At 40.8% G+C, this 23,806-nt stretch overlaps 1 protein-coding gene across 2 annotated transcripts in view; it reads right to left on the reverse strand.

Annotated features, from left to right (window-relative positions):
• LOC117521852 (ephrin type-B receptor 1-B) overlaps window positions 1–23,806 on the reverse strand; it is a 667,735-nt gene that overhangs the window by 174,170 nt on the left and 469,759 nt on the right. For both annotated transcript variants that reach the window (XM_034183208.1, XM_034183207.1), the window contains exon 6: window positions 18,117–18,241. In XM_034183208.1, the coding sequence (XP_034039099.1) occupies window positions 18,117–18,241 (125 nt within the window). The remainder of the gene's footprint in view (window positions 1–18,116; window positions 18,242–23,806) is intronic.

Below are 23,806 nucleotides of genomic sequence, written 5' to 3' on the forward strand. Positions count from 1 at the left end.
GGTCCTGTGCCGCCGCACCGCGCCGGCTGCGTCCCGACGCGCGGACCCGTCCGCACGTCTTTCATTAAAAAAATCTCCTTTAACAGTGGAATATCCGGATAAAATGCTGAAACCGACTTCTTCTGAAACTTCTCTGTTCTCTCACGACATCCTGGATCAATAGAGCCTGAAATGTGGAGGTTTTCAGCTTGAAACAGGCTGATGATGCCGCCTGAGAGCGCTGCGCGACGTCTCGCACTGTGGGAAGTCCTTAAAGCGACAGTATCACCTCAAAATCTCTCATCAGCCGTTAAAATTTTCACTGAAAACCAGCTTAATTTTTCGAACCATGTCCACTTCGATGTGTCTCACAGGTTTAGAAAACATTTTGATCAAACAAAGCGCCAGTCTCTCAGCAACTTCTCAGACAAAGGAATTCCGACGAGGGGCTGGACGACTCCTCCCACAAGGAGTGCTCACAGGCGAATGACGTCACCGACAGGCGTGGAAAAACTCACGCATGCGCACGAGGGTTCATGCATGTCTGACGTAAAAACATATGAATGAAATCCATATAGTTTTTGAAAAAAATAAAAAGGACCTATACTTTATGGACAGCCCTCGTACAAATTAATGTGTTTATCCTTTATCATGATTTTCTCCATTGTGAGATATAAAAGTGTCTTATCGTAGCGTTCGTGTGTATATGCATTATAACGCCTCAGCGCACGAGTGAAGTTACGATATTCTTCAGAACAACAATATACACAACATGCATCCAGCAGCATACATGTTGCTGTCATAGACAACCAGTGTTGCCACAGTTACTTTGATAAAGTAATCCAATTACTGATTACTGATTACTCCTTGAAAAAGTAACTTAGTTACTTTACTGATTACTCAATTGTAAAAGTAACTAAGTTAGATTACTAGTTACTTTTTTAGTTACTTTCCCCAGCTGCCGACAACAACCCTCTGCCACGTCAACATGACAATGTTTTGCCAAAACTCACTTTGTAGTCACCCTTTCTTGACTTCAATGAAAATAAATACTTGTTTTATAAAAAGTAAAATAATCTTTCTTGACCTCATATTTAACTGTTGACAGCACTGTAACAGTAAAATGTGCATTTTCTAACCTACATTGTTTATAAATGTAACTATTAAATTCTAACATTTTTCTAACATTTAAATTCTCTATAAACATTTTACTTGTCAAAATTATTATTATTTTAAGTAGTATTAGTAGTTGTAGTAAAAAAAAAAAAAAAAACGGCTTCAAAACTGGACCTTTAAACTAGGGGTGTTGTGGGGGAGGGGGGGCACATCCCTGCCCCACGCCCCCATTCCATGTGGATTCGCCCCTGCTTTGGCGTTTGAGCACAAAGAATGGATAACATTTATTTATGCAGAAAACATGACCAGATTTACAGGTAAGAAAGTTTTATTGTGTTTTCACATCATGTGGTCCTCAGAAAGAGAGTTTAGGTGCATTTGAGTGGAAAATAGTGTTAGTTGTTGATGCATCGCAGAGGATCAGCTGTTTTTAACCAGCAGATACGGAGCAGCTCAGCTCAGAATTCTAAATAAAGGAGAAAAATAAAGCATAAAAATGACTTTGTAAAGCTCAGTGCAGGTGTGCTGTTTTCACCGCGCTTTAAGAGGTGAGGACGAGTCGTAGCTGATGAAAAGCTCACAGTTCGCTTAAAGTGGGCAGTTCAGTCGAACCCCGACCCACTGCCCACGGACCAACTTTAATGCTGCTGTCGACCCACAATGCAAAAATAATAGTAACACACAGTCACTTGGAGAAGTAACTTTAATCTGATTACTGATTTGGAAAGATTAACGCGTTAGATTACTCGTTACAAAAAAAGTGGTTAGATACTGTAGACAACTGCCTGTAAAGTTTTTCGGCAAGTTATAACTTTCTAAACAGCCTAATTTGTAATAAAAACCGTTTCATTTGTGCGGCTCTTTTGGCGCCATGTTTGTTTTTCCAGCGACAGCAGTAAGCTCCTCCTACCCCTCCAAACGGAGTGTGCATCCAGATTCACTCTGTTCGGAGGGGTTTGAAGCCCTCTGCCTTCCCCTCCGCCTCGCTCCAAAAAGAGAATTGAGACACCCCTCTGTCTGTCGTGGCCACGCAAAACGGAGGGAAAGGGGTAAGGGGAAGGGCCGAGGGGTAGAATTGAGATTCAGCCTGTCTGTGTGTATATCTATCACACAATCTTGTCTCTATGATAACTTCAACAAAATTGATCTGACTTTCCTAGATGAGTTCACATTTCAGCATGATTGGGTTTCACCAAGTGCCACTTGTACCAGCTGTCTGCCTAGGTGGTTGCCAGCAGGCGGGGGGCAATTCGGTTGATATTGTGAATGCCGTAAAACACAGCACCAGAGTTAACTCCTAGACTTGACTTGGTATCTCTACCTTAACCAGTCACACACACACACACACACACACACACACACACACAAATCAAAACAAAAAGTACAACAAAAACAAAAAGTACAACAAAAGCCTCAATATTTGGTCTGCATAAAGTAGAAACCCTCAAGCTTGAAATTTAGAAGCAAAGTTACTAACTTTCTTTAACCCAAGGCAGCATGTTTATTTCCAAATACTGTAAGAAACAAGTGGCAAAACACAAGCCGGAATTTTGGCGGACTTAATTTTTCTTGTAGTTCATTGGCTGGCCGCTTGAGGGTGGTTCCAAAACAGAACATTTTCCCATAGGACTCCCTGTTAAAATGTCCATGTTAACAGCCTGGTACAAAATACAGTTTTGGGCTCTACAGGCAGTTTCCGCCTCGATGACTAATGTGTGTGTGTGTGTGGGGGGGGGGGGGGGGGGTAATAATTTTCTAACTTCTTAATTTAAGATGTTTTAAGCAAAAAAATTCTGTAGAATTGTGAGCATGGCTGCTTTGAGTGACAGCTGCTGAGGTCACTGACTTCTCCTCCTGTCATAGCTTCCGACCTTAGCTCAGCGTCCACTGGCAGCAGCCACTTGGTGTTGTGTTGCTGCTGCGTCTCCTTATTTGGAGTATTTTATTAGAAACCCCTTGAACAGTCTGCCTTGTCATGCAGGGAACTTCATAAGGGATCATTGAAGACGTCCCTGTTGTAATATTGACGCTGAGTGAAACTCTCCTCTTAATGTTGTGTGCTAATGCTATTAGCACTTTTAGCAGCTGCCCATAGGTCCACATAATGCACAGTTACTGAGGAAATTCGTAGCTCATAACTTTTGCTGTTTTCAGTGAATATCTCTCAATTTATCTACCAAGGTGATCAAGCCATCAATAAGCCAACTAAAGGATACAAGACAAATAGAAAGCTTGAGGGGTCACTGCATTGCTCTGCAAGTGGCTAGCAATTTTGAAAGAAAGTGCTCTACCTACCAAAGTAGCCACAGTGGTGAAAAAAAGCACTGCAGATATAGTGCCCTTACCACAAGGACGAAGGACTAAGGCTAGTATCTCACAAAGCAGCGAATGCTGATGAACATTGCGATTTTTCGATTTGCCAACAAAGCTGGCAAAAATCAGCGGTTGCCTGTCAGTAGCAACATTTAGCGATATTTAGCAACATGCGCGTGAATGTTTGCAAATAACATTGATGACATTAGCGACTATTAGCATATATATGAACGATAATGTTTTCCACTGTTTGGGAATGTTTGAGACCTTTTGCCAAGTCCTGGAAAAATACCAGGTAAATGTCAGGTAAATCAAACCCTCCCCAGCAGATTTCCCCTGACCAGTGTGGAAGACAGAGCTCAGAATATTTCCTCGTAGAAAATATTTAGAAGATATAGAAGATGGAGTTCTCAAATATGGAAAGGAACCGTTTGGGTCAGTAAGTGGCTGCGAACCAAAACTAACTTTAGTGACACGGGTTACAACCGTTTACAAATGCTTACAACTGTTTTACAAACATTTGCAACCGTTGAATTCCCTAAGAAATTTGAACATGTTCAAAGTTTATTTGCGACAAGCAATACTGTTTGTGACCCTCAAAACTGTTTGAAAACTACTTTACAACTTTTTATGAACCCAGATGAAACTCAAAATTTCCTACGTTCATCAGCATACACCACTCTGCGAGATATAAGCTTAAGGGCTCTGATGCAGAGACCGCAAGGACTGCTACACCACAGCTCCACCACCCCCTAGAGGCTGGGAGGAATGTGGCTGATGGGATGCCAGCTAGGGACCATATGGCAGACAGTGGGCCAGTGGTACCTAACAGAGTCCCAGGCCGTACCAAGGCCGTACCAAGGAAACAGTTACTTTTTTTTTTTACATCCTGCATAAAAGTGTGTTACTCCATGGCAACTATTATATTATGCATTTTTTATGTATAATTGCAGTTAATACACATAAAGCTGGCCAGAAATCAGGGGTGGACAAACTCAGCCATTCTGGTCACCTACCATGTGGTCACATTTTGTTTGTCTTTCTCCAATCTGTCCCATCTTTGAACAATCAGTCCCTGAAACAATCAACCCCCCAAAAAGTGTTTGTGTATTACATTCTATATGTGCTGTCATACTCCGAAATAATATTAAAACTAAAACAGAATAAGACAAAGTTGCAAAAACAATAATAAATTGGATTTTTTTTTTTTAAATCCCGGGTTCAAATGGCGATTAACTTGAAGCATTAAAGTGTGATGGTGGCGTGCTGCTGGAGAAGGTGCTTGTGTAAATTGGTATAGGCGGCTTCCTGTGAGTTGGAGTGTGCAGAGCGACAGCTCTCTGCTGTGCTAAGGACTCGTTCACTGTGCCAGGCATGCTGAGACAATCAACTCCAAAACCATAACAGTGTGACTGCTCAAAGATTAATGCCACCATTGCTGTGATGCATAAAATAGAGATGAAGCAAGGCCATTTATATGTATTATATATATATTAAAAAAGCCAATATTTTATGTGTGGAATGCAGCACATACAGTAAGTTGCCCGTGGTGCCGGGTACAGCCAGCAGTGTGCAGGGAAGTGTGTTATAGACACGGTAAGAGACATCACTCCATAATTGCCTTTTATCACTAAAAGGCTACATCATCATTTTATGTCTGTGAGGAACTTCCAGATTTTCTGGACTGCTCAAGCATTCAGGGAGTCAGCACACAGCTGGCAGATCTGACCTCAGCGGAATGCAATTTAAGATCTGAAAGTATGCAGCAAGCAGGCTAAACATGCATATATCCTCACACAGAGGGTCTGAGGCCCATCCAGAAATCATGCATCTGGTGCATCTGATGCAAAACTCTTCAGACACTGCTGTATCACAAAACCTCAGCTGATGCAGTTTCCACAGGACACTCACAACAAATGCTCAACTCTTCTCATGTTTTAATTCTTATTCAAGCATCTTCTGATAGCACAGTGCATATGGCAGTTTTTTTTTTTTAAGCAGATGCTGTATATGTAATAATAGTAATTCATAACAACAAAACACTATTTTTGGCCAACCTTTTAAAAAATAAAGTACCTAGATACAATCAAATATGCCACTTCCCTTTCAGAGCTGCAAGTTCCTGCAAGAACTTGTGACTTCCTTTGACCCTTTAAAGACTAATGGCAAAACCCATTTATTTTCTCCTGCCTGTCATTTTTGTGGTTTTTACTTTATTTTAAATATTTTCATTATTGAACATTTTAATTGTTTTGTGGTTTTAATTTTGACTTAACTTGGTGATATATTTGTTTACCGTTGTTCTGAAGCGATGTTCAGTACTTAATTTTTTTATCATTTCAAGTGTTTTATGAACAACATTATTGTGATGATGCTGATCATTATTATTATTATTACTAACCATTACTGGTAAGTGAACACTGATTGATGATGGATTAGGAGCAGGTGTGTTTGTCAAAAAAAACAGACACCATTTTTTTCAACAAAATGTACTAAGTCAAAGAAGGTAACTGCTACTTTCTGATATTTTCACAGTGGTTACGTTCTAAAACTCAAATAACAGTCACACCACCACACAAATCTATAGAAAGGATTTTGTGTAAATTAAACCACGAAAGAAAAAGAGAGCAGGAGAGTCAAACAATGTATGCAGTGAATGTGGTCTGTGAGAGAGAGAGAGAGAGAGACCATTTTTGCACCAAAATGTATGAAATCAAAGTCTTTAACTGTTACTCTCTGATTGTTTCACAGTGGTTATATACTAAAAGTTAAATAACACTGTCATACCTCCACATAACCCAGTGGAAAGGATTTTGTATGAATGTAGCTAGCAAAGGACAGGAAACCAGGGGAGATAGTCGTGAGATGTATGAAGTGAATGGGGTCCATGTGAGAGAGAGAGCTTGTTTCTGCACAGAAATGCACCAAACAAGTGAAATTAACAGTTATTTTGTGATTAATTAACCCTCTGGGTCCGATGCCGTCGTATACGATGGCTAGGTACACGTTTTACTAAATTATAGATAACTTTTTAATGATATAAGATAGAAAATTACTTGTCTTTTTTGCTGAAAAGTTAACTCCACGGACATTCGGCCAGCCATCCACCATCTTTGTACTCCTCATAGATGCTGTGTGATGACGTGCGCAATGTGAGTGTCCAAACGGAATTGGTTCACGTCACATGGTTTTCCAATATCCAATCGTAATGCAGAACAGTCTCACATGGTATCCCAAAGATCGTTTCTAGGTATAATGTTTTACTCTGTGGCATGTGAATGCTGTCTGAATAGCCCCTGGCTGCTGGTTCCATGCGTAAAAGTGCAGTGTTGTGCAAATGAATGAAGGAGATCAGCATAAGAGGGTCTCTTACAACCTCACATGGTCGAATGAAGATTGTCACTGAGAGAATGATTCACTTAGTTGGCCAGGGAATATTGTTGAATAAGCCTCTCTTGCTCTCATTCGTAAAGTGCCAATTACGCATTTGAACGAAAGGAGGGGGGAGGGGTGTTAACAGGGCCTCAAACTATGAAGAGAGGCTGTTTACATGTTGAAACACATTCCAAGAGAGAGTCAAACTCCATTTAGGTAAAAAGTTTGTGTTGCAAGCTTTTGCAAAGCTATTTTGATTTGGAAGGAAATTTCCTAGTCATTAATGACAAATTACAAATATAGTTATATAGTATCAACTCTGTCAGTTGATTTTTTTTTTCCTTTTAGTTCATGAGCTATGTCAATAATTTTGTTTTCATCTATTTCTTTAATATACATTGAATCCAGCATTGTGTTAACTGTTTTACTGTCGTCCAAAGAACACATTTTTGAGGATACAAATGGATTTAATACATTTTTACCTACCTTAACAAAATAGTCGGTGAAATGATATCCAATAACTTTATTTTCTTTTACGTTTTTGCCAGAATTTGAGTGAAAATAAGATGGATAATCTTTAACAACTTTTTTCTTTTTAGTGATTTCATTTAAAAGCTTATTTTTTCCAATAAATCACTATAGTACTGCTTTTAACAAGATCTCATAATGGTAGTTAATTTGTTTTTGTATATCTTATATTTTCTTTCAGCTTCATTTATTCTGAGTTTTATAAACTGCTTATACAAAACGTTTTGCTTTTTGCATGGCTTCTGGAGTCCCTTTGTGACCCAAGCTTGATCAATTTTTGCTTATTTCCAATTTTTGACACAAATGGTCAATGTTTATTATACAAATTGGAAATAATAGAAATAAATAGTTCATATGATTTATCAACATCCTCAAAATAAATATCACACCAATTCTGATGCAGTAAGTCCATTTTCATTTTTTTTCAATTGTAACTTCAGTTATTTTCCTTTTGATATTTGCAGTTTCATTTTGGTCATTTTTGTCAACTAATGATTGTAGAGCAACAAAAACCAGCAAATGATCACTGACATCACTAATGAGTAGTCAACCCATTATGTTCCCTACAGTAGCATTTGTTAATATATTGTCGATAAGTGTCAATGTATTCATAGTTATCCTGGATGGATGTGTGATCACTGGATACAATCCCATACGAAACACCGAATTTATAAATTGTTATTTGTAATTGATCATGAGGATTCAGGAAAACTATATGAAAGTCTCCACAAAGAAATAAAAGCTTATTATTTTTAATTGTGCTATACATTTCGATTTAGCCACAAAAATATTTATATCTGATCCAGGAGCTCTGTAAACACAGCTTATAATTATGTTTTTGATTTTTCACATTTAATTTCAAGTGTGACACATTCCATAACATTTTCCAAAGAAAATTACATATTTTGTATAATTTCACTTTAATGATTTGAACTTACGTAAAGCGCCACGCCACTGCCCTGTTTTTTTCATCCTATTTGGGGCAAATAGGATGAAAAGGATGCAACTTTATCTGTCTATTTGAACACATGGGCTTCCAGTGGATTGTTATTTTTGTTAGCACTCATCTGGTTGTTAAGTGTATCTACTCTGAATCTTATTTAACTATAGTCCTGGTGTGAATAGCTGGAGGTTAACATTCGCTAGCGATTAGCATTTGCTAGCAATTAGCTTTCACTAGCTAGGTCAATCCCCCCACACTATTACTTTTATAGCTGTTTATTTTTTACCTGTTTAATACTTCTGTTAGTTTATCTGTGTAACTGTTGTGAATTTTAGGTCATTATTTTACTCCTGTGTAAACCTTAGGACTGGCTAGCATTTTCGCTAGTGGTTAGCTTGTGTTAGCTAGGTCGACCCCCCTCCCCCATTTTCTTGAGTTTTTAGTGTAATTGTTGTGAATTTTAGCTTAGTATTTTACTCTTGTGTTAATCTTAGGAATAGTTTACTCGTAGGAGGTTTTTTTAACTGTTCCTCAAGTCTAATACTTCTGCTACTTTTTCAGTGTAACTGCTGTGAATTTTAATTCATTTATTTACATCTGAGTGAATCCTGTGTGAGCCTTAGGAGTGGTTAGCTTATTCATTATTGGTTAGCTCGTGCTTGCTTGGCTATATCCTGTGTGATGTTGGAAGATAGGGTGGCCGTGTCCGTAAGCTTGAACAGCTTCTTAGCTTAGTGGAATTAGATGTTACGGGCACTCCAGATGAGGTTAGTGTTCCAGATGAGGTTAGTGCTGGGCCGGCTAGTGTGCCCATTAGCATCAGCCTAGAAACACCAGCTGTGAAGGACAGCTTTTGGACTGTGGCTAGGCGGAGGAAGCCCCGTAGGGCTTGGTGCCCAGTGGTGGTACCCCGATTACACTCGCCACCGCGAACTGTGAATAAGTTCTCCCCCTTGGATTTGCCTGATTGAATTCTCTGAGCCCACAAGTGACTAACACTCCTGTCTCCAGGCTGAAATGCTGGACTTTAGAGATAGGGGATTCTATCACCCGCAAAGTAAGGTTACAGATGCCGGCTGATGTTAAATGTATTCCTGGGAACAGAGCTCCTGACACTGCATCCCATCTTAGGGTGCTGACGCTGCAGAAGGGAAGACAGACTAAGGAACATGACATGAGATATAGTCACAGTTATTCACGTCGGCACCAATGATGTCAGTATGAAGCACTCAGAGGTCACAAAAATGGACATAGAGAGGACTTCTGACCTTCCCAGAAAGATGTGTCGGCATCGATTAATAGTCTCTGGTCCACTCCCCTATCGGGGTACTGATAAGGAGTTTAGCAGGCTGACATCTTTAAATAGGTGGCTGGCGCAATTTTATAGACAGCAAACCTTTAGCTTTATTGATAACTGGCCTTTGTTCTGGGGCTGCCGTGGCTTGCTGATGCCTGATGGCCTGCACCCTACTGTGGAAGGCACTGCCATCTTGTCTGCGAACACAGATAGAGCTCTACAGGGAGGGTAACATTAGGAATTTACAGCAGGCCACGGAGCAAGTGATTAGAGACCCTGCAAGGCTTATGACAAATGTGGATGTGGAATCCATTAGCTTAGCGGGGAAATTAGTGCAGAAAATCCACTATGGTGATAGTGCAGTTTATCTGCCAGGGAGGGAAATTCAGCAAATTGAGACTGTGGCCTGCTTCCGTAGACGTGTCCATAAAAATCATAGAGGGATATGCTTTGCAAACGTAATACCCTTTACTACATTGGATGATGTTGAAATTGAGGATGGCCCAATGGTTGTTCCAGCAATATCAAAGATTTCGTGTCTGCTACCTACAACATGTGTGGAATGTCTCAAACTAAAAACTTCTAGGCATCTTACATATGCTACTCTGGAACCACCCCTAAACCAAAACAGTTCAACTGTCAACCCCACTGAGGTCCTTAGTCTGGGTTTCATTAACATAAGATCACTATCCTCAAAATCATTGTTGATTAATGATCTAATTATTGATCATCACTTAGATATGATTGGGTTATGTGAAACCTGGCTTAAACCTACAGCTGTCCTCCAGTTAAATGAAGCCTGCCCACCAGCATATACATTTAGTCACGTCCCTCGTGTTGCAAAAATCTAGGTTTAGCTTATTAGCTGTTAGGGTCACAAATATAACTCATTTGAGCATTGCCAAGGTCAGAAGAATAAAATTCACCCATATTACTTTGTCACTGTATATAGGACTCCTGGCCCATAATCTGAATTCTTAGATGGATTTGGTGCGTTCATCTCTAATTTGTCAACTAGTGCAGATAACATTCTGATCATTGGTGACTTTAACGTTCATATAAATAAGCCTTCTGATCCCCTCTGCAAATCATTTATGGAAATTGTGGATGCATTAGGATTTCTGCAATGCATTCTGGACTTGATGCGCATTAGTGGAAAAACCCTGGATTTGGCTCTCGCACGTGGTATTTCTGTCACGAATATTGACATCATGCCTCTTACATCAGTGGTCTCTGATCATTCGCATATTAAGCTTACAGTTTCGCTGCCGTGTTTAGTAGAACAACAACGTTATATATCACAACGGCAATGGATCAACTCCTCAACTAAGACTGAACTCGAAGCTAGACTGCCTGATGTCTTAGCTTCACATTTTGCAAATACCCAATCAGTAGACAGTCTTGTGGATAGTTTAAACTCAGTGCTCAAAACTGCACTCACATGATTGCGCCACATGTGTTAAAACCGTGCTCCCCCAAAACACAGTCACCTTGGTTCAATGATTACCTGCGTGACCTCAAGCATAAGGCTAAAGGTCTAGAACAGAAATGGTGTAGTTCAAAATTAGAAGTATTCCACCTTGCGTGGCGAGATGCTATCTTAGAATAAGCATGCATTACTGGCTACAAAGCAGACTTACTACCCTGATTTGATCAACAAAAACAAGCATAACTCAAAGCTCTTGTTCGACACGGTGGCAACACTTATTCATGGACAGCTACTTGTAGTTCGTTCTCCTTTTACAACAAGATTTCCTGGATTACTTTGAGAAGAAAATAGAAGACATTAGGTTAAACATATCCCAGCATGGCTTAACCCAGCCACTACACCCTGCTATTGAGGTTGGTGCCATTACTGAAGTATTACCGAGATTTACAGAATTTGAGAGTATCTCTCTAGGCATGCTGACAAAACTCATAACATCAACAAAAAGCACAACCTGTTTATTTAATCCTATACCAACAAAACTGTTGACCCACTCTTGGGCCGACTGTGCTGGAAATGATTAATCTTTCTTTAACTTCTGGATCTGTTCCTAAATGTTTCAAATCTGCGGTGATTAAACCATTACTTAAGAAACCTATTCTTGCCCCAGTGTATTGAAAAACTATTGGCCGATATCAAATCTATCATTTTTCTCTAAAATTCTGGAAAAAGTGATGTCACAGCAGCTCATAAACTATCTTACTGAGAATAATCTCTTTGAGCCACTGCAGTCTGCTTTTAGAAAATATCATTCCACAGAGATGGTTCTCACTAAAGTGATGAATTATCTTCTGCTTGCAATGGATTCGGACACCACTACGGGTCTGGTGCTGTTAGATCTCAGTGCTGCATTTGATACCGTGGATCATCATATTCTACTTGATAGGCTGGAAAATCACTTTGGGATTACTAGGAGTGCCCTTGCATGGTTGACATCATACTTGACCAGTCGTTGAAGCTGAGGTGGAGCTGCTGGGTGAAGTTGCTGGTGGCTTGGTGTGTCTGCTGTGTGTGAGAAGTCAGGGCTCTGGCGCCCAGCTGTCAAGCTGCACTTGGGCTCCGCCCCATCTGTCAAGTCAGCATGTGGCATTGACAGAGCGGCATCTCACGGCTGATTGACATTTTCACTGAGTGGGTGCTCACAGCTGACGCTCATCCCGTCTCATCACCGCCCCGAATTTAACCCCAGACCTGTCATAGGTTCGGGGCCAGAATCTACTCCTAGCAGTGCTTACAACTGCTTACATCTGCTGCTGTCCTCCTGAAGAACATCCACGTTCCTCTGGGTTGGAACCGGGTTGCCATGGGTTCCCAGCTGTGCCATGCCATCACTCTCAGCCTGTAACCTGGTCTTATGTTTTGTAGTAGTGTTCTTTGTTTGGCGTCCCGTCGACACGTTTGGAGTTATTGTCACTGTCTGTTGTTTTCCCGACGTGAGCCTCCGAGCTCATTAACTTTTCCTGCTGTGTTTTTTCCTGCTCTTGCGTTAACCTTGACATGTTCTGGTGTGTATTCACACACAGTGCTTCACTCAGATGTTTATCATCAGAGTCCGTTCATCTCCACGTTACTTCCTGATCAGCAGGTATTCAGCTCTGAGCCCGTTCCGCTTCATGGAGAGCTGTGAACACCAACTGTTAGTCAGTAGTTTGAGTTTGTGCGAATTTGTGCTGTTCAGGAACAATGTGCACAGTCATCTTGTTGTTCCTTTGGCTGAACTGTTAAGTTACCTTATGAACTGATCTGCTGACAGTCTGGAGTGATCTACATGCAGCAGCTAAGCTCCTGAGTTAATGTAACTGTAGTTTTCTGAGTGCAGTTTCCCAGAGAGTTAAGCTGCTAAATTGCTGCATGCATCTAAGCCTGGAACTTGGAGCTGTCATCTGACTGTCAGTCTGTCACATGTGCCCACCTTGAGGGTGTGTCATGTAGAACAGTAATCCTAAATGAACAAAGACTTCAATCCCAACTTTGATCTGAACTGGACTCCTGAATGAACTGCACTTTAATCTAAAATCCAATCCGGAATGACCTGAGACTTTGATTCTGAACTGAAAGCCTGAATGAACTGAACGTTGATTTGAACTGAACCGCAGAATGAACTATTCAGTTTAGCTTAGACCTTTTTTAATTTCCAGATGTGTGCCCAAATGCACCTTCACTGTCTCACCTGCCCTCTCATTCTCACCCGCAGTTTATCCAGTCCCAGCAGCTCCGCAGGCTAGCTTCCCTGCTTCCTGTCTTGTTGCCCTGTCTGTCCCATCAGTCAAGTTTTCATGGTCCATCCGAGTTCTTCCACTGCGCAGTCTTTTGTTTAATAAACTCTCTGCCTGTCTTACTGCTCTTGCACTTGGGTCAACCATCCAAACCCGGTTCCCCAACCATAACATATTATGGGGACTGCTTTCTTCCACCTGCGAAATATAGCAAAGATTCGTTCCATCCTGTGTATGGCTGATGCTGAGACCCTGATCCATGCATTTATCTCTTCTAGATTGGACTACTGCAACTTTCTATTTTCTGGTTTACCGCAGTCCAGCATTAGGGCTCTCCAATTGGTTCAAAATGCTGCAGCCAGACTTCTGACATGAAGCAGAAAGTTTGACCACATTACACCCATTTTGGCATCCCTTCACTGGCTTCCTGTCCCAGTGAGATCAGATTTTAAGGTTCTGCTTCTAGTCTATAAAATTGTTCATGGACTGGCACCTCCCTACCTAGCTGACCTAATTAAACCTTATGTACCGGTAGGGGCTTTGCGTTATCAGGGTGCAGGACTACTTTGTGTCCCTAGGGTGAATAAGAAGTCTGTGGGTCATAGAGCTTTCTCTTATCATGCCCCTGTTCTGTGTAATGATCTCCCTGCATCAATAAAACAGTCAGATTCTGTGGAGACTTTCAAGTCCAGACTTAAGACGCACTTATTTTCCCTTTCGTATGGCTAGCATACTGGCATAGTATAGTTCTGTGCATTTTACTTTTTTAACCCTCTGGGGCCGACGCCACCATATACGACAGCTGGGACCAAGCTTTACTAAATTATAAATAATAACTTTTTAATGATATGTGATAGAAACTTACTTTTTTTTGCTGAAAAGTTAACTCCGCGGCCTTTCGATCCACCGTCGGCCATCTTTGTACTCCTCATAGAAGCTGTGTGACGACGTGTGTAATGTGAGTGTCCAATCGGAATTGGTTCACCGTTACGTGGTTTTCCAAAATCCAATCATAGGGCAGATTTACCTCACGTGATAAACCAAAGATTGTTTTCAGGAGTGATATCTTACTAGTTGGCCCATGTGAATAGCCCCCTAACTTCTCCAATGCGCCCTGCGCCATTACACACAGCAAAACTGAGAACAGACAGAGAGCCTCGCATGAAAATCTCACATGCTCAAACAAAGAGTGTCTAACTATCAGGATTGCTGCACAAGTTTGCATTTGAATGTTACTAGATTACTTTGTGGGTCTCTCCCTCTGGCGTAAAGCACTGTTTACCATATCAATGAGGTGAGGGAGAGGGGCCGCTCTTCAGACTGGAGCATAAACACATAGACCATTTTGTATATATTGTTCAAAATGTGAATTTGTGTTTATTGTTTGAACTTTTTGTTGTACAGTCTTTCACACAAGACCTCAAATTACCTTTATAAAGTGTCAAAACAGTTGTTTATTGTAGTTTGCTGAATAAATGTGTGTGGGAAATTATTTTTCACTTTACTTTTTCCTTTGTTATTTTTGATTCTGAACCTTTATTACACTTATAAAACACAACAAAAGCATATATATTTTGAAAGAACAGGTTGTCCTGAAAAAAAGAGACATAAAACTTGATTGTGGGATGCAGGGAAAGCTGTTAACAGCAATAATAAAACATTTATGCCAGGCAAGTGAACTGTCCAAAAAATGCCCTTGGACCCTAGAGAGTTAATTCATTTTATTAGTATCCTGTTTTTCTTGTTGTTTAATGCTGGCAAATTATACTGTATTTCTTGTCTTTCTGATGCAAGATTCTGTTTTTTTTTCTCTCTCTGTTTAAGGTGCAGCTCCATCCAGAGGTGGGTGTAGTATTTGTGCTGAAAACACTCCTGTCCTGTGCACCAACAGCATTTCCTGTATATTCATTTTGTGAATTGTTCTATAATTTGTGTCTGTAGCATGGCCCAAGCAGAGGGTCACCCCTTTGAGTCTGGTCTGCTTGAGGTTTCTTCCTCAGAGGGAGTTTTTCCCTTACCACTGCTGCTCTGGGGGTTAGCAAGGTTAGACCTTACTTGTGTGAAGCACCTGAGGCAACTCTGTTGTGATTTGGTGCTATATAAATGAAAATAAATTGAAATTGAAAAAAAAAAAGTGGTTTTGAAGTTACATGTAGCTTGAAATGAGCTTGTCAGTTTCTTTCATTTCCTAAAGTCTAGATCAGTTGGCTACCAAGGAAACTGATGCTTATTTATTACCCCACAAATAAACACACAGTAACTACAGTAACAGTTAGGACTATGATGTCTGGTTGAGACAAACCTGACTTGGATTAAAAATACAATGTGCTCAAAGAGGAAAAAAGTCCTCTCACATCCAGCGATCACCACGAGTCACATCTGTCTAGTGCTCACATTTAGTCGACAGAAACCTAGAGATATGAAGCTGCATGATGACAGAGGTTGTCAGTGGAGAGCAAAACCTCTCTGTCACCTGAAACATCCCAGTACAATTAGCAACCTTGTCCTCATTAATTTACTAATTACGCCGTGCTCTTCTATTTGTGCGAGGACACGCTACATAAACATCAATAGAATTAGGTTGCACTGATATTCATGAGCTAATGGGAGGCTGCATAAGTATTATTTACACAACACTAAGCTGTCTGGCACAGAGTTTCTCAGGGCCAAGCTGATCGGATTCTATTTCATGACCTGTGCAATGCCAGAGGGGAAAACAATGAGTGGTGCAGTTATTATTGGATAGCAGAGTTTCCAACTCTGGTTCAGCTCTTCCACCTTCACCAGTAACTCAGTATTCATTTTGTTGTACCTGGCCTCTCTGTCTTTATTGATAGCGGTCATGTTGTTTTTGTCTGACTTTTCTGATCAGTCTCTTTTTCTGTATTCCCCCAGCATTCCTGTTCCCAGTCAGCTCCGTAGGCAGCCACCTGGTTCCAGTCATTTGCCATCTCATCTGTTCTGGTGCGGTCTGTGTCTCCTGCCTCCGGTGACGCTGGCACATTCCAAGCCCTTTTGCATCATTCGTAACAATAAATTATTTTACTTTTCATCTCAGCACCCTGCATTGTGGATCCTATTTTGGTTCAATCAGCTCAACCGTAACACATCCACCAGTCTAGTTTTCCTCTTTTCCCACTGTCTCTTGACACTTTCTCCTCCTCTTGTTCTTTGCCCAGCAGTAGCCTGATTTCTGTGGGCACCCTGTTGGGCAACGGCACCAGTGGCGGTCATTGTTAACCCAGGCGTTGACCGATCTGGTACAGAAATTCGATTTGTACTCTGCATGGTTAAGTTGGCTTGTTTTACGCTGGATGTCCTTCCTGATACAACCCTACTCATTTATCCAGGTTTGGGACTGACACTCAGAGTGTACTGGCTGCACACCCCATATGGCTGAGATTTGACAAACTTTAACATTATGCCCTGCCTCAGTGTACCCTCCTCATTTATCTGGGCTTTGGACCAGCACTCAGAATGTACTGGCTGTACACCCCATGTGACTGAGTTAGAGTTTCCAACTGCAAACATCATTTAAAAAACGATTGTTGGTTGCACTGATTGAAAATGCAAAATGTGACAAACACAATTCTAAAGCTGGAGTTGTGAATATTGATTTCTGAACCTCAGCCAAAGTTTGAGTGAAATGCATAAATACACACACACACACAGATGCATGCACTCAAAGAAAAGCATGTATAAAGGTAAACTCTATGATATTTATCTTGTATTTGTCTGGGAATTATGTAGGTGGTGTATTGAGATGACAAAAGCTGCAGAAAGACAGCACGCGATCAACAGTAACCTTGCTTCACTTATCGATCAGCTCTACAAGGACAAACAAGGGCCCAAACAAGAGGCTCCGATCTCTCGGTATCATTATGTCCAAGGCCTTGAGAAAAAGCCTACAGGTCAATACCAGAGCAGGAGAGACGCTGTGGGGTCGGGCTGGCGACTTAATAAAGCAGACGTATTGTGTGTGAGCAGACGGGTCGATGTGAGACCCCAACCTCACCCCCCCACACATTCTTACCTCCCCAAATGCAATGCATTTTCACAGCAGGACAGGTTGCTGCACTGTGGCAAGTGGACCGAGCTCAGAGGTCAACCTATTCACTTCATCAGCAGCAGAAACCAAAGAGCAGTGGGAGATGGCAAGTGAACACAGTAAAAGCACACATTATCAACCCGGGGGACTCACAGATATTCAGTCAAGCATTTTTTGAACAGTTTACATGCAGTTTGTCATCCATACGAGGAGTTGCAGAAACACCTCCTACCTGCAGCAAATATATATATATGTGTGTGTGTGTATATATACAGGGTGGGCCAATACAATGTTACCACTTGTTGATCGTACAAAAGTTTTTGAAATGAGATCTTTGAAAATTTTATTTACAGACTTGTAACAGAAGCATCAAATTAACATTTGATACTAAAGGTTTTCCACTTTGTTTCTTTTTTTTTTTTCCCGCACAGTTCAATAATTGATGACATGTTCAATCCACGCTGCTCTTCTTTGGATTACAGATGCAACACATACATTGAAGTTTGTGATGACATTGCCACACAACTCAAGATGGATTCTCCGAATTTCTTTTTCATTTTCAAGAATTGATATTCTTGAAAATAAAAAAGAACACTTTGTTATTTTGGAAAATGTACGAATTAAAAACGCGGTAACATTTTATTGGCCCACCCTATATATATATATATATATATATATATATATATATATATATATTTTTTTTTTTTTTTTTTTTTTTTTTTTTTCTGTGTAAAAACACAAACACAACTGGTCTGAATGTGAACTGTTTATGGTCAATATGTGGCGGCCAGATTGAAGAATGAGCTTCAGCTTACCTTCTCGTAGTAGCGCAGCTCGTAGTCCAGAATGATGCCATTGGGTTGTTCTGGTTGGGGCCATGACAGTGTGAAGCTGTTCATGGTGGAGCTGATCTGGTGCATTATGGGAACAATGGAAGGAGCTGGATGCAAAAGGACAAACAAAAATTGGTGCATTACTACATCACTGCATTCTTAACTGTGAATTACCTCCAGGATACAGTAGGTCTCATTTTGTTCACGGTTACTACTTGGTAGAATCGGGTGTTACCATTAGTCATTCAGCCATAAACTATGTATGGAACTGTAGCCAAGAGCTGATATTTTAACAGGTGTTTTCTACACAGTAAAAACTGTTTTGTACTTGAGACTTCATTTGAACACAGACACTATTACATTTCAATGCTCATTCATTCATTCATCTTCTGTCAATTATCTGGGTCCAGGTCATGGTGGCAGCAAACCAAGCAGATCATCTCACACTTCCTATCTCTTGTCAAACCCCTAAGTCTTCCTGGGGTGTTCCCAAAGCAGCTGGAAAAAAACAACCCAATTGTAAATAAAAAGAAAGAATACAATTTCCAAATCCTCTTCAACCTATATTCAATTGAATGCACCACAAAGACAAGATATTTAATGTTCAAACTGATAAATGTTGTTTTTGTGCAAATATTTGCTCATTTTAAAATGTATGCCTGCAACACATTTAAAAAAAAATTGGGATGGGGCAACAAAAGCCTAGGAAAGTTGATGAATGCTCAAAAAACACCTAATTGGAAGCATGTGAGTGTCATGATTGGGTATAAAAGAAGCATCCCCAAAAGTCTCAGCCATTCACAAGCAAAGATGGGGCGAGGATCACCACTTTGTGAACAACTGTATTAAAAAAATAGCCCAACAGTTTAAGATCAATGTTTCTCAATGTTCAATTGCAAGGAATTTAGGGATTCCATCATCTACAGTCCATAATATAATCAGAAGATTCAGAGAATCTGGAGAACTTTCTACACGTAAGCGGCAAGGCCAAAAACCAACACTGAATGCCCGTGACCTTCGATCCCTCAGGCGGCACTGCATTAAAAACCAACATCATTCTGTAAAGGATCTTACCGTGTGGGCTCATGAACACTTCAAAAAACCATTGTCAGTTAACACAGTTTGTCGCTACATCTACAAGTGCAAGTTAAAACTCTACCATGCAAAGCGAAAGCCATACATCAACAAAATCCAGAAACACCACACCCTTCTCTGGGCCCGAGCTCATTTGAAATGGACAGATGCAAGTGTGAAAGTTTGCTGTGGTCTGATGAGTCCACATTTCAAATTGTTTTTGGAAATCATGGACGTCGTCTCCTCCAGACAAAAGTGGAAAAAGACCATCCAGATTGTTACCACCACAAAGTTCAATAGGCAGCATCTGTGATGGTATGGGGGTGTGTTAGTGCCCATAGCATGGGCAACTTACACATCTGCGATTGCACCAACAATTCTGAAAGGAACATCCAGGTTTTGGAGCAACACATGCTGCTATCCAAGCAACATCTTTTTCAGGGGCGTCCCTGCTTATTTCAGCAAGACAATGCCAAGCCACATTCTGCACATGTTATAACAGCATGGCTTCATAGTAAAAGAGTGTGGGTACTAGACTGGCCTGCCTGCAGTCCAGAGCTGTCACCCATTGAAAATGTGTGGTGCATTATGAAGCGCAAAACACGACAATGGAGACCCCGGACTATTGAACAACTGAAGTCGTACATCAAGCAAGAATGGAAAAGAATTCCACCTACAAAGCTTCAACAATTAGTTTCCTCATTTCACAAACGCTTATTGAGTGTTCTTTGAAGGAAAGGTGATGTAACACAGTGGTAAACATACCACTGTCCCAGCTTTTTTGAAACGTGTTGCAGGCATCCATTTCAAAATGAGCAAATATTTGCAATACAATAAAACAAATCAAATCAAATCAATTTTATTTATATACCGCCAAATCACAACAAACAGTTGCCCCAAGGTGCTTTAGCCTTGGGGCAACTAATTTTTGACATCTGATGTTATGGCAACAGGTACTTGGGGCATTTAGTTGCCCCAAGTACCTGTGTACTTGGGGCAACTAAATGGGCATGTTTAACAGAGGTTCAACATTATTGTTGAACCTCTGTTAAACAATAACGTTTAACAGATGTTAAACGTTATTGTTTAACAAACAATAACGTTTATCAGTTTGAACATTAAATATCTTGTCTTTGTGGCGCATTCAATTGAATATATGTTGAAGAGGATTTGCAAATCATTGTATTCTGTTTTTATTTACTTTTTCACAATGTCCCAACTTCATTGGAATTGGGGTTGTATGATTCCTCAAGTATGTCATGGGTCTTCCTGAGGGCTTCCTCCCAACTGGATGCAACTGGAAAACCTCCCTATGGAGACATCAGGGAACATTCTCACTAGATGCCCGAACCACCTCACCTGGCTCCTTTTGATGTAAAGAAGCAGAGGCTCTACTTTTAGTTCCTCCTGATATTTGATCTTATCACCCTATCTGGAATGCAAGCCCAGATACCCAGTGTTGGAACCTCCATTTCCACTGCTTGTATCTACAACCTTCCTCTTTCGGTCATTATCCAAGCTTCATGACCACTGGTGAGGATAGGAGTGCAACGTGACTGGTAAATGTCAAGCTTCGTCTTTTGGCTAAGAGTTTTCTTCATGATGACAATCCAGGACAGTGTCTCTAGGACTTCAGATATAGTCCCAATTTAAACACTGATGGTGTCAGATGTTGCACAGTACTGAAGATTAGGTCTCAGAAGGGATTATATGACTGCTGATTTATGTCTCTAGAAGTGAAAGATTCACTGTTTGAAGGTATCAGTTTAATTCTGTCCATGAGTTAAGTGAGAAATGAGAAACTAGAGTTCAAAACACATTCTGCGAGTTTTCAGTGATGGCATTATAACAGAGCTATAGCCTCATAACCAGAAGCTTTTCAGTTCAAACTCAACCCAAGGGCTTTTTCTGTGACATTCATATGTGGAAACAACTGGAGTCTAAAGACCTTATTTTGATGGTTTATAGCACAAGTGCATTTGGGCTGTCTTCAACTCTGCTTTGCTTGTCATGGCTGTGTTTTGGATGTAACATGAATAAACCAATCAGAGTGCCAAATTGTCATGACTTTCAATTGCACTGACTTAATGGGACATAATGCATTAAAGAATGGAAATGGGCAAGCGCCACCAACACTCCCTGAGGTGAAGCAGTAAAGCAGGAAGGTGAAGTTCTGTACACTTTCCATTTATGTTTACCTTTATTTTGGTCAATTCTTGCTTTCAATTCAGTTTTGTTCTGTGTACGAGCAGAATGTCCACACTTTGTGAACCTGCCTGCATAAAGCATGTGTGAATATTACACCCTACATAAATAGCAGGAAAACTGCACCCAACTTTAAACCAGGTTTTTGCTTTCTGTAGAATATCCAATTTTGATTGTTCACAATATTAATACACCAACACTGAACCTGATCATGCCTCATTTTAAGGCCCACAACTGCATTCATGTTTAAACAATGTGGCCACTGGGCATGAAAATCACAATGTGCCAGTTGTACATGAACACTGTACATGTTTTGGATCCAGTGGACAATATGACCCTAAATCTGAACAGTGGGAAACTACTCTCTAAAATGCAGAAATTCTACTTTCATAAGTTTTCATGCAACACTGAGATGCATTAGAATGTTAACTCTTTGCACCTGACTAGACCTTATTTTTAGACCATCATTTCCATGTGGGAAATACTTGATTTTTTGTTTTAATTTGTCATTTACAGTTTCATATGTTTGGGGTTTCATTTTAAGCTTCCTCAAAGACCCAAATTCCTACGAGTGTGTGTGCAACCTGCCTTGTGTGTGTCTCTCAGTTGATGCAAAATCATGTTGATATGTCTGATATGGAAAGCAAACACTCTATAAAGGTCTTGTCACGAGAATACCTTTTGGTGTTGCAAAGGAAATATTATTCATTGCACAGCACCTGACTGCTGCCATTACACTTGTGCCTCTAAACCTCAATCCCATCCAGATCACAGTACTCATGTAACCTGTGTTGTGTATAGCACACACTGGAAATGAAGTCATGACTTTTGACTTTGGGTATGGGAGCCAAACCCTCTAACAAAGACACTAAAACCGAAGCACTTGCATCAACAGTATTGCTAGAATGTCATTTGGGGTAGGGGACTAAGGTTTAGTCATTGCACAGCACTCACTCACTACTGTGACATGTAGGGATGAGAAATGACAACTGTTTCCAGTTGAGAAATGATTCTAAATTTTTAAATCCATTAGAATTGTAATCGGGCAGCACGGTGGCTTAGTGGTTAGCACTGTTGCCTCACAGCAAGAAGGTCATGGGATCGATTCCCACCTGTGGCCTTACTTTCTGGAGTTTGTATGTTCTCCCAGTGTTTGTGTGGGTTCCCTCCATGTGCTCCGGGTTCCTCCTGCATCCAAAGACATGTAGGTTAGGTGAATTGGAAATTTTAAAATTGTTCGTAGGTGTGCGTGCAGGTGTGAATGTGTTTGTCCATAATGTATGTGGCCCTGTGACAGGCTGGCATCCTGTTCAGGGTGTATCCCGCCTTGTGCCCCATGATTGCTGGGATAGGCTCCAGCCCCCATGACCCTCAACTGGAGTAAGCGGCTGAAGATGAGTGAATGAGCAAGCGAGTGGAATTGTATGCCTCAGATGCATCTTATCAATGCCTGCATGTTTTTCTAACAGCTTCACTTTGCAAAAACAAATTTTTGACATCTGATGTTATGGCGCAAAACTCTGCACCTAGCAATAAGGATAACACCTGCAATGATCCTGAAAACTATGCACGTCCACATTGTTTTTTCCACAAAGAAACTTGATCAGGCATTAATAAGGGAATCTGTAAAGATCTGGACTAACAAGCATAATGGATAATGCTAGCGATACAAAAAAAAAATCTTATCACTCTTGTCCAAGTAATCCACTGCTAGCAGCATGATTAAGGCCTGAACAGACTTGTTATATACATAATAAGAGTTAACATCTGGACTCCTCTTTAATCTATGGGTCACACCCAATGAGATTGCACTCTGTGAGACACACCCACTCAATCCCAGAATCTTACGCGTAGCCAAGGGTGGGCCTGGATGGGCCTGGGCCCGCCCACTTGTCAGCCAGGCCCGCCCCATCCAATGAGAAGGCTGAGTCGACACTCGACAGTCATCTGTTGTTGCCTCATTGTATTCCTATGATATGGTATTGCATTAGCACTGAGCGACAATTAATAAATTTTGTCAAAAAATCTGGTTCATCTTCTGTGATTTTAATTAATTCATTTTCAGAGTACAGTGGTCCCTCGCTATAACACAGTTCACCTTTCGTGGCCTCGCAGTTTCCCGGATTTTTTTGTGCAATTTTGCATGCTTTTTTTTAAAAACGGCGCATTGTGTCCTGCGTCCTTATCAGGCAGGCCGTTCACGGCACCAGTCGGCATCACCGCGATTGCTCTCACTGCCTCCGATGCGCTTTTTGCGGGCTCAGTAAATGCAGAGCTCCGTGACCACCGAGAGAGGACTTGGATTCTTTGCGGGTCCTGCATCCGTACCTCTGGAGGCAGTGAGCGAAGGGAGAGCACGCGCATTGTGTTCTGTGTGTGTCTGTTTATAATTT

Source organism: Thalassophryne amazonica, chromosome 12, assembly GCF_902500255.1.
Source record: "Thalassophryne amazonica chromosome 12, fThaAma1.1, whole genome shotgun sequence".
NCBI classification, from domain to species: domain Eukaryota; kingdom Metazoa; phylum Chordata; class Actinopteri; order Batrachoidiformes; family Batrachoididae; genus Thalassophryne; species Thalassophryne amazonica.